This window comes from Prosopis cineraria, unplaced genomic scaffold, assembly GCF_029017545.1.
Source record: "Prosopis cineraria cultivar Desert tree isolate PC_DT_omini unplaced genomic scaffold, ASM2901754v1 PC1198, whole genome shotgun sequence".
Lineage (NCBI taxonomy): Eukaryota > Viridiplantae > Streptophyta > Magnoliopsida > Fabales > Fabaceae > Prosopis > Prosopis cineraria.
Genome location: NW_026556523.1, coordinates 1 through 11,659, shown reverse-complemented (window position 1 = coordinate 11,659; position 11,659 = coordinate 1). Strand labels below are relative to the sequence as shown.

The window sequence follows — 11,659 nt, the reverse complement described above, 5'->3', positions numbered from 1 at the left end:
AATATTTGAATTTATTTCACTATTTCAAATACTCCAATCGATCATTTTTTTTAATCAAATCCAAATTATCATTTTCAATCTTTACGCGTGTCATTGCATCTTCACTCAGCAGTTCATGTACATATTGTACAAGGTTGGATCAACCAGCATCAAGGAGTAATTTTTTTAATTCAGGTTTGTAATTTTTATTTTAAGTTTTAAATTGAAATTTATTTCGTTTGTAAATTAATATAGTGAATGTGAGGAATTTGTACATGTCGAAGCTCTATTTGCAAAGATAATGGGAGTTAAATTTTCTCCTATAGGAAGGAGAATAGAGGAAAAATTACTATAAATTTAAACTGTTAAATTAAATTTTAAAATTTAGATTTAATAATTTTTAAAAATACAAATTTAATTTAAACAAATTAGATTTATAGTAAAAATGCAGTAAAAATCCCATGTCAGGACAATGGCCATGTTATACTTGAAGACGCATGAAACAAGAAAGTAGGTTTATCAAAAAAAACAAGACTGGAAGGTGAGAACTGAACAAGACGGGACGACGTGTCATTGAGCCTTGTGGTTTTACCGGAACCAAAACTTCTCATAACGACCTTGTCTTTTCTCTTTACATTGTTCAGGCTCCACTGTTCCTAACTTCCTCAACGTTCCCAATTGCTCGATTCCTAATCATTGGCCCGCCTGGAGATAAGACCGCCAGATTCAATTTCACCAAAAAATTCGTCCAATTTTCAAAAAAAAAAAAAAAACGAAAAACAACAAAGATAATCAGCGAACGGTGAAAGAGGGTACCGTGGGTCGCGTTGCGTGCGCTGAGAGCCAGCAACAAGGAATCTACAAAGAGTTTAGGCGATTCTACTTGTTATCTAGGGTTACGAATTGTATGAATTTGATACGAGTTTTAGCGAATCAAGGAGGAGCTTCTTTTATCTTCGTCGTCCCAGTTGTCATTGCCGGATGTGATTATATTCATAGATAGACTACATAGATGTTCTCGTACAATTTGAAGGGGTTTATCTTGGCCGTCGTTTCCAGTGCTTTTATTGGCTCCAGCTTCATTATTAAGAAAAAGGGCCTCCGTCGAGCCGCGGCCAACGGCCGTCCTGCCGGTCAGTCCTCTTGAAAACTTGTAGATTGCATTTTTTGCATATTGCAGATCTTTATGCTCTGGGCATGACCTTTTGTCGTTCTTCATTTGTGTTAGGTGTTGGAGGATATGGTTATCTGCTCGAGCCTCTCTGGTGGGTCGGAATGATTACGAGTAAGTTGCTGTACGTATTTGATTTTGTAATTGATTACTAGTAAGTCAAGAACCCTAATTGATGCGTTACTAGTTAGTAATTTCGAGTCTCTTTTTCTCCTTTGTTGTTACTACTTAAAGTGATTGTTGGGGAGGTCGCCAATTTTGTGGCTTATATTTACGCTCCTGCGGTGCTTGTGACGCCACTTGGTGCTTTGAGTATTATTGTCAGGTAATATTTATTTCCAATGATTCATGATTGATTTCTTGTTTGCTTTTAACTTTGTTATAACCTGTTGGATTTACTTACCGGCTTATTCTTTCTGGTAAACACTATTATGGATATGGGTAGTGCTGTCTTAGCACATTTCTTGTTGAATGAGAAGCTCCGAAAAATGGGCATCTTGGGGTGTCTTCTGTGCATAGTTGGATCCACTATTATTGTACTCCATGCACCCCAAGAGCGGCCTATTACTTCTGTACTAGAAATATGGGAATTGGCCACTCAAACAGGTATACTTCTGAGGTTTGATTCATTTATCCAGTGTAGTGTCTCTTGGCTGCACGAGTCACAAGGGATATTTTTTCCTGATCAATATTTTCTTCTGGCATACAGCTTTCCCTTGTATACGGCTTCAGCTGTAGCTGTATCACTGGTATTGATCTTATATTGTGCCCCCCGATGTGGCCAAACTAATGTCTTTGTTTATGTTGGGATATGCTCTGTAATTGGGTCCTTGACAGTAAGTGACTCTACTAAGTATCTTATGAGCGTTATCTAATGGTTTTTTTCATTTAAAAAGTCTCTAATGGTTTTATCATTTGAATTATCTTAAGTCTCATACCGAAGTCCATTGTTTGATTTACATTGCTAACGAGATCCCATATTTCACAGGTCATGAGTGTAAAAGCTATTGGCACTGCCATCAAACTTACATTAGAGGGAAGAAACCAGGCTGTATACTTCCAAACATGGATTTTTGCAATGGTTGCTGTTACCTGTGTCATAATTCAGTTAAATTATCTTAATATGGTCAGTTTCTTGTAGTATGATGGATTTTTAATGTGAATATTAATTTTGCATATTTCATATGCTCTTTTGGCACTCTGTTGCATTTTTCTGTATTGTAGATTAACAATTTATGCCAGTGAAGTAGATGATCTCTTAAGGCGTGTCAGTTTGTTTGTGTCTTAGCTGTGTGAAATGATTCTGGCTAATACTTCATGCATTTAATGAAGAATACCATTTTTATTAATTCGAGAAAAAAATGAGAATAACAACTATCCCAGAATTCAGTTCTTGTTAGCAGATCTCCAGCTAATATATGCTCTCTTACCTTGTGTCTTTATATTTGTTTTTCTTTCAAAAAGTAACCTGATTCATTCAATTCATTCAAGGTGATAAATGAACATTACCACATTCGAAAATACTTCAAAACTTCCCAGAACTCGTTTGCCTATGCTGATAATTTTGAAACCCCGTTTTTACTCTGCTGCAGATACTTGTACTTTCTTCCTTCTTTTTCTTCTTGCATCTTGTTTCTCCCCCCTTCCTCATGTTGTATTCTTCCTTTTACATCAAACAGTTTGGTTTTCTTACATTTGTGGTGAACAAGTAGTTTAATTTGAAATAACTTGTCAACAATAAGGTCATTGTGATTCAGATTATTTTCAGTAGTCGTCAGAATTTTTTTACTTAAATAGGTGAATAGTGAAATAATACTGCGCTCAAAATTTTTTCCATAGCCTCAAAGAAGTTTATATATCAACTAGGTAGCTAAAGAAGAGACTGCCACATTGTAGTTTCTTATTATTTGTTCAAGTGTTTGGAATAAAAATGTTTGTGACAATTACTTTTATAGTAAATTTCCAGCTTAATGGATTGACTTTCTGCTTTCCTAATCATGTGTTGATATATTAACGTGAGGAAGCAATCTAGTTTGCTGGCTGTAATCTTACCTTTTATAAGCTTTTTTAGCCACTCTTCTATACTTTGACCACTGCCTATCATCATACTCCCCTTCTTATTTCTGTGCATCTATTTTCACTCTAAATTTAAGTTGCCAATGGAAGGAAGAAACATTTTCTGGTGGTTGTGATTCTAGGTGTTCAAGTTGTAATCAATCAGGTTATGCTTAATCTGATTACCTGCAGAGACTGATGCTTAGCAATTTGAATTCCTAAGATTAAAATTACTAGTGTCGTTGCCTGCCCTTCAATTGTCACCATTCACTTGGATTTGATGTAGCCAACTCTTGCATGGTTGCAGGCACTGGATACTTTTAACACAGCAGTTGTTTCTCCCATCTATTATGCCTTGTTCACATCTTTTACCATATTAGCCAGTGCAATCATGTTTAAGGTTGGTATTTACCATAACACTAGAGTGTAGAAAAGGAGAGATTTTATGGTTCATTCATCGAATAACAATCCTTCCATATGTTCCCTTCTTAATAGGACTATAATGGTCAAAGTGCAAGCAGTATTGCATCCGAGCTTTGTGGTTTTATTACTGTTTTATCTGGAACAACTGTATTGCACAGTACAAGAGAACCTGATCCTCCAGCCAATATAGGTAACACCTCATGCCTTTTACTTTAGTTTGGAGGACTTGGAAAACGTAAATTTCTCATAGACATGTGTCGTTAACAAGGATTCAGCAACTATCATTACTAACATCATTGGTTGGCTTGATTATGGTATATTATCAGTGCCTTCAAGGTTTAAACATTATTAACTTTTTTAATAATGTGGAAGTTTGCTCTTAAATTCCCTGTTGTAGGCCACTTGGTTCATTCTGATATGTATGAGTAATTTTATTACCACAAAATATTTGATAGTTTTTTCTTGGGAAAACACAATTATTAGTTGTTATAGTTTTATCGAATTTTGTTTTTAGTCCTTATAGTTTTGTTCCAGTGTTTTCAGTTCTTGTAGGGACTAAAAACATTGAAACTATGGGGACCAGAAAGGCAAATGTTACCCAATCTCACTGAAACTATAGGGATTGAAAACACTCGAAAGAAATTACAGAGACTAAAAGCAAACCCAATAAAACTATAGGGACCGAAGATTGTATTTTTCCTTTTTTCCTAAAATGTTAGAGAGTAAAATCAGTAAATACGTTAATTATATCTTGTACATAGAAAAGTCATTAGACAGTCGTTTGTTAGACACAGACATTGATATGGAATACCTAGATTTTAACAAAATGTCAGAGAATGCGTGCTTGTCCTGATCCATTCAAAACTGTAACCATTCTGTTTCGCTCTTTTATTGAAGCTCAGCTGTTGATGACAGAAGTCAAATGCCGTGAAGGAGATTAGAGGCCTAGTAAAATTAAATGGGAGTTGTGAATTCTCGGGTCTATTCATTCCTGAAGGGGTTTGGAGATATGAATCAGTCGTTTATCATACAACTGCTAATTGATTTCTTGAAAGAAATTAATATTCATTGAAAGCACTCCTTGCTTCTTAACTACCTACACTTTCTGCGCTATCATAGTTTTAAGGATGTTTGCAAATTAATCAGTTTTAGCAGAGTAACGTAATAGATTAAGAAATTCCCGTGAGTAGACAGGATGATGTCAACAGAAATGTGGCGATGTACACTACCATTTGAGCCACAACCAAGATAAAGAAAGGGGGACCTTGGATGGTTCAATCAGTGAGGAATTAATTGTTTACACAGTAACTTGTTAGGAGTAGTCTTAATTAAATGATTGGTGATATAAACTAAGCTCAAATTGTGGCAACGTAACTAAAAATGGACTTTGTTTTTTTAACTCTGAGCACTTTGGTTGTGTTTAAATATTATGTATCAGAGGTAATTAATGGTCTTCCATATCTTTTTCCGTTCTTGCTTTGCTGAGTTGGAATGGCATAATTTATTGTTTTATTTGACTGATCTTTCTGTAAATCTTTTTGCTTACTGCTTATGGGATACCCTTTATTCAGCATTTGTATCGAATTCTAGAGAATTTGTTGCAATAAAGTTTTATCTTTTTTTTCATATTCGGAAAAGTTATCTTCTGATTATTCTCCTCGTGCAGATTTGTACACACCATTGTCTCCAAAAGTGAAAAGGTATGTCCAAGGCAATGGTGAACCTTGGAAACAAAAGGAGGAAGATGGAGCACCATTTAATTTAATCACAATAGTACGGCAAGACCATTTTAAGTGACAGTAAGAGACTTAAACTGCTTAAAGTCAGGCCCATCCCGTGACATCCTGCCAACGGGGTTCAAGCCGTGTTACGATGTTCTATCAATTTGGTTTAGCAGGAGACTTACATTGTGCAGGCATAGAGAGGGTGGTGTCTCTTTCACTCTCCCCAATACACGTGCAATGGAGAAAATTCCCTGGTTCTGGGGTTGACCACGTGGTGGATGCTAATGTGATTTTTCAGACTGATTAGTTAATGGGGGATGGGGACTTTCATACTTTTGTACAGAGAATCTATCAATTTTGCTATTTTCTCTGACTTTGTAAGTTGAGAGGCTTTGATGCTGCATGGCTTATGGCTTGAACAGATCTGGCTCGCTAAATTGGGGTTGTACCCTTTTTCTTTCTTTGTTTTTTTTTAAATGAAGTTCTAATGTTCTACTGCACGGCAGAGAATCTAGTTTCAATTTTGGTCCTATTATTTAACTGCAGTAAATAATTTATAGCTTCCGATCAAATGAGGATGCACATGTGACGGTCATGCGGATTTTTGTTTGTATTGTGTTAATTACATGAGTGATATGATTTTGTGATACAAGGAGTGGTTTTTCCCCGAAATACCTGGGAATATTTTGATTGGGACTGGAAAACTGTATTAAGAACTTTTAATTTTATAAAATAAAAATTTATCACACACATGCATGCACATACTATGCTAAAAATTAATATAAAATATAAAATTGATACACACAAAGTATGGCTCCTCTTATTTGAAGTTTTCTACATGACTTCTCTTCAACTTTAGTACGTCGTCAAGTTTGCTAAAAAGATGGAGTGTGATTTTTTTTTTTTTAAGAAAATTGAATCCTGTGCATCACACCTAATGAAATTATTAGGATACATATGAATTTAGTCTGCCCAAAACAAAAAGAAAGAGGCAATACGTTGATTTGGCATGTAGTTAACACTGAAGTAAAGAAATATAGGTCGTTATGTAAAAAGCGTACCACCCCTGTGGCTGTAGTTTAGTGGTAAGAATTCCACGTTGTGGCCGTGGAGACCTGGGCTCGAATCCCAGCAGCCACAGTTTTTCTTTTCCTTTTATTTTTCCCTTCAGTCTTAAAGCCATTGGGTAAAACTTAAATACTATGCACTTAGCAGTCGTTATTACGCCTTTTAATCCCCTTATAATGTTAATGACCTCTCTCTTGATTATGTATTGATACGCGCGTAAGTGATAATTAAGATGATGCTGCTGCTGCTTCATTTGTTTAAGTCAACTAACACACAAGTCCGTCAAGATCCGAGTTTAAAAAGGAAAAGATTCAGAATCAGCTCGCACCCTCAAAATGGCAGAAGATGCCCAATTTGAAGCAAAATATTCGAATTCAGTTTGGTCATTCACACACAGCCACCCCAACACATAATATTTTCTCCACCGATACCAGATTCTCTGTGGGCGTTCAGATTTCAAAATCTGAAATTTTTGAAGCTATTTAAAACTGTTTTTATTTTATTATTTTAAAAATTAATATTTTATAAAACATGTTTTAATAATAAAAAATAATGAAAATAAATATTTTTTTCATTTTCCCTTATTTATATAAAACAATAATTACGGAATATTTAAAAATTATTTTTATTTTTTATTTTTTAAAATAATATTTTATATTTTTGTTTTTTAAAATATTTTTTAAAAATATATTATCAAATCAATTTTTTTGCTCTTTATTTTAAAAAACAGGAAAACTGTTGTTAAAATAGGTTTTTAAACAAGCCTCTATCATTCCTCTCACTCTCACTAAACCCCTCTGCACCGTCCATTTTCTGATCAACGGCCTCCATCGCGTCCTCTTAGCACAACACCCTGACCCTACAATCATCTATACTATACATCTAAACATACAAAGTCAAGTCTGGTTCGGACGCACAGAATTATACAGTGGGAAATAGAGAGAGAGAGAGAGAGAGAGAGAGAGAGAGAGAGGGAGGGAGGGAGAGAGAGAGAGCTATGGCTTCCCCTCCGGTGAATTCTTTACCTATAGCGTATCAGGCATGGACGAGTCTCGCCGTACCGGACTGGCTGAACAAAGGGGACAACGCGTGGCAGATGATCTCGGCGACTCTGGTAGGTATTCAGAGCATGCCGGGGCTTGTGATTCTGTACGGAAGCATAGTGAAGAAGAAGTGGGCCGTCAACTCTGCTTTCATGGCTCTCTACGCCTTCGCCGCCGTCAGCATATGCTGGGTCACGTGGGCCTACAAGATGTCCTTCGGCGACAAGCTCTTGCCCTTCTGGGGGAAGGCCGGGCCGGCGTTGGGCCAGAAGTTTCTCATCAGCCAGGCCGCCCTGCCGGCGACGCCGCATTACTACAAGAACGGGCAGCCGGAGACGCCGGAGGTAGAGCCGTTCTACCCCATGGCGACCATGGTGTGGTTTCAGTGCGTGTTCGCCGCCATCGCGGTGGTTCTGCTGGCCGGATCGGTGCTGGCGAGGATGAACTTCAAGGCGTGGATGATGTTCGTACCGTTGTGGCTAACGTTCTCCTACACCGTCGGAGCTTTCAGCTTGTGGGGCGGTGGGTTCTTGTTTCACTGGGGCGTTATTGACTACTCCGGCGGCTACGTCATTCACCTTTCTTCTGGGATTGCCGGTTTCACCGCTGCTTATTGGGTGAGTAGGCTGTATCTGTACTGTCATATCATTATTATTATTATTATTATTTTATCAATTTTAAAAAATACAAACTTCATTTTCTAAAACAAATTAAAGTATGGCGTCATTGAAGATTCAAAATGAAGATAGTTATTAGTAATTATTACACAGTACACACTACACACTACACGCCTAACCCTTCTGACAGAACTGGTGTCAGTACTCAATGTATCCACATAGGCTAGTATGGAAATTGACAGTGTATTACGGTGATGTTGAGGTGGATATTAAGGAAGGAAAAGGAAGATGACTGCATGAAGATGCTCGTGACAATATAAACGGAGTTCTAACTTTTTCGTTTCATGTGAATGAATATATGAGTTTCATACATACTTCGACTAAGTCATGCGGAGGTGGGATAGGGCCTTTAACGCACTCTTTTCTAATATTTTTTAATATTTTAACTTTTTAATTTTATTTTTTTTTTAAATTATTATCTTCTACATAAAATAAAAAACATTTGAATATTTAATATTTCAAAATTATAAATATTTATATTTTTTATTATTTTTTTTAAAAAATATCACAAATCGCCCTTTTATTTTAAAAAAATAATAAAAAATATAAATTTTTATTATTTTAAATATCAAGATATCTAAATGTCTTTTATTTTATGTAGAAGTAAATGATTTTAAAAAAAATAAAAAATGAAATTAAAAAGTTGGGACGGGCACATTAAAAACCCTTATTTCATGCGGAGGTATATTTAATTTGTGGCAACAGAAGTAGATACAGGGGAATTAATATGTGGTGGAGGACGATGATGCTGGGGCTCGATTGATTACATTAATGTTGATGAAGGAATGGTAATTAATGGCGTAGGTGGGACCGAGGTCGAAGAAGGACAGAGAGAGGTTTCCGCCGAACAATGTGTTGCTGACGCTAGCAGGGGCGGGGCTGCTGTGGTTGGGATGGGCTGGCTTCAACGGCGGCGATCCCTACTCGGCAAACACCGACTCTTCCATGGCGGTGCTCAACACCAACATCTGCGCCGCCACCAGTCTGCTGGTGTGGACGTGCCTTGACGTCATCTTCTTCAAGAAACCCTCCGTCATCGGAGCCGTCCAGGGCATGATCACCGGTCTCGTCTGCATCACTCCCGGCGCCGGTATTTCCTCTTCTATTTTACCCGCCCTCCTTTCTTTCCTTTTCATGCTAAAAACGTATTTTTAACACAAGCTTGACAATTATGTGTTGACAAATTTTATATCCATGGTTAATTTATGGGATCAATTTTTCTTCCATGTCTCCTAATACTCACATGACGAGTGGGTGTGAAAAGCATTTAAAAGCAGACAAACAAAAACATGTTGCTGTGTATGAAGACTGTAGAGGATAGATACTATTCCAAGAGACAAGCTATGAACGTTAACATTTGATAAAAAATAAAAATATGGAGTACCGTCAGATTAGTTATTATATGTGACTTTTTTTTTAATAATATGAAATATAAAAAAAATATCAAATAATTTGTGGATCCCTTCACACTTGACTATATATGATATAGTCACTTCACGCAAGACTGGTGTTATTCTGGCGGCTGTGTTCATTGTTTTATTAGTTGGAAATGGGTATGCAATTCTTCTTACATTCCATAGTTGACCTTTTTTCGGCTTTTTCTGCACATGGTTGGGCGTTTTTCCTATCGACGATACCCCACTTCCATTTCTATGATATATAATTTCAAAAAATAGTAATCATGCTGCCTTAAGAAAATAATAATAGTAGCATTAATTTGTACTCTACTTGTTGACTACTTAATTAATTAAGTAATTAATTGTATGCCTTTCTTCACGCTGCCCACGACTTAATTATTGGGAATTTTTAATACTGACCATTCCTGATTTGTTACACACACACACATACATACACCTATCTCCTCAGATATGTATTTCCATGTATTATAATTTATATATTAACGTCAATGCATCCAAAATATTGTGCAATTTGTCACAAAAAAATCAAGAAATATCCTTACTCGCTGGCCTTCCAAATAAATATGTTCTTTGCTTAGCATCTCTTTTTTGGCCTGTAGTTGAACAGATATTTTTGTCAATCACTACAAAAAAAAAGGATTAAATGGTAATTTCATTCTTAAATTATAAGTTTCAAAAGTTTGAGATCTTGAACTCTCTGTTTTTGTTTTAATGTTCTCCCTCGTGATTGTCTCTTAATAAAAGTTAATTTTAATTTTTAGTTGATTAAAAAAATTACAAAAAAAAAAACCTGAAAATTATATATAATGACAAAAAAAATTATAAAAAGACCAAGAAATTTCTTAGTATATTTTTATAATTTGAGATCTTTTTTGTAATTATTTTTTGTTAACTAACAATAAGAGTTAACATTGTTAATGGTAAGGATAATATTGCATTCTTTTGAAAATATTAAAGGAAAACATTACTCCAAAACAAGTTTAAGGTCTTAGACACTGGCTTCTAAATCTATAATTTAGGAATTAATTTGTTATTTAACCCCAAAAATATATATCCGTAATCTTAATTATATTTAACCTAGTTATATGTAATTCAAATATTCAATTGTGTGATACTTAGTTAGTTTTTAAGAGAGTTAGCTTAGCTTAGATTTTAATTTTTAGAATTAAGTCAGGCATAATTAACTAATCTCAGAAAAATTTAAAATAATATCATTTATGTTAATGAATAAAATAATGATATGCTAACTAATTAGAGAATACTCTTCACAAATTTTAAAATTTAATCACAGTTTTCAATGTTTATTGTATGGTCAAAAATCTTGTTCAAATTTAATTAGCCATATATAATTTTGAAATATGACTAATTAATCGTACGTGGATTGTTGACTGGGGTGGATTAGGTCTGGTTCAAGGATGGGCAGCCATAGTTATGGGAATATTATCAGGTAGCGTACCATGGCTCAGTATGATGGTATTAGGCAAGAAACTCAAGATCTTCCAAATGGTCGATGACACTCTCGCCGTCTTCCACACCTCATGCCGTCGCCGGACTTCTCGGCGGCATCCTCACTGGCCTCTTCGCCGAGCCTCGCCTCAGCGCTCTCTTCCTTCCCGTCACCAACTCCAAAGGCGGCGTGTACGGCGGCTCCGGCGGAGTCCAAATCCTCAAACAAATCGTGGGAGGGCTGTTCATCATAGGATGGAACCTGGTGGCGACATCCATCATTTGTGTCGTCATACGTTTCATAATTCCTCTGAGGATGTCGGAGGAGGAATTGCAGATCGGCGACGACGCCGTTCACGGAGAAGAAGCTTATGCGTTGTGGGGTGATGGAGAGAAGCTGAGTATATATTCTGACGATACCACTCACCATGGAATTTTAGCATCTAGTGGTGCCACTCAAGTCCTCTGACGTAGCTTAGCTGAATCATGAAATAGGTAACGCAGATTGATTTTGTTATTTATTATTTTCTTATGGCAACCAATTAGGGTCAAAGCTTAAATTTAAACGAACTACAGAGCCCAAACAATCTGAATTTCGCATTGAAGCTTACATATATGCTCTCTCTCTCTCTCTCTCTCTCTCTGTTTTTTTTTT

At 36.1% G+C, this 11,659-nt stretch overlaps 2 protein-coding genes and 1 non-coding gene across 3 annotated transcripts; all 3 read left to right on the top strand.

Annotated features, from left to right (window-relative positions):
- Positions 1–539: 539 nt before the first annotated feature.
- LOC129299544 (probable magnesium transporter NIPA7) lies at positions 540–5,873 on the top strand. The gene is made up of 8 exons (XM_054938023.1): positions 540–1,112; positions 1,208–1,264; positions 1,385–1,475; positions 1,596–1,986; positions 2,139–2,276; positions 3,513–3,605; positions 3,701–3,818; positions 5,295–5,873. The coding sequence occupies exons 1-8, from the start codon at positions 992–994 to the stop codon at positions 5,423–5,425; spliced, it is 1,140 nt and encodes a 379-aa protein (XP_054793998.1). The 5' UTR covers positions 540–991; the 3' UTR covers positions 5,426–5,873.
- A 547-nt stretch (positions 5,874–6,420) lies between these two features.
- Positions 6,421–6,492, top strand: TRNAH-GUG (transfer RNA histidin (anticodon GUG)). The gene has a single exon. It is a non-coding gene; the product is annotated as a tRNA-His (tRNA).
- An 831-nt stretch (positions 6,493–7,323) lies between these two features.
- On the top strand, positions 7,324–11,509 carry LOC129299545 (ammonium transporter 3 member 1-like). Its single transcript, XM_054938024.1, is given in 4 exon segments — positions 7,324–8,080; positions 8,945–9,230; positions 10,961–11,094; positions 11,096–11,509. Coding segments are annotated over 4 exon segments (1,461 nt in total). The 5' UTR covers positions 7,324–7,417; the 3' UTR covers positions 11,474–11,509.
- The last annotated feature ends 150 nt before the right edge of the window (positions 11,510–11,659 follow it).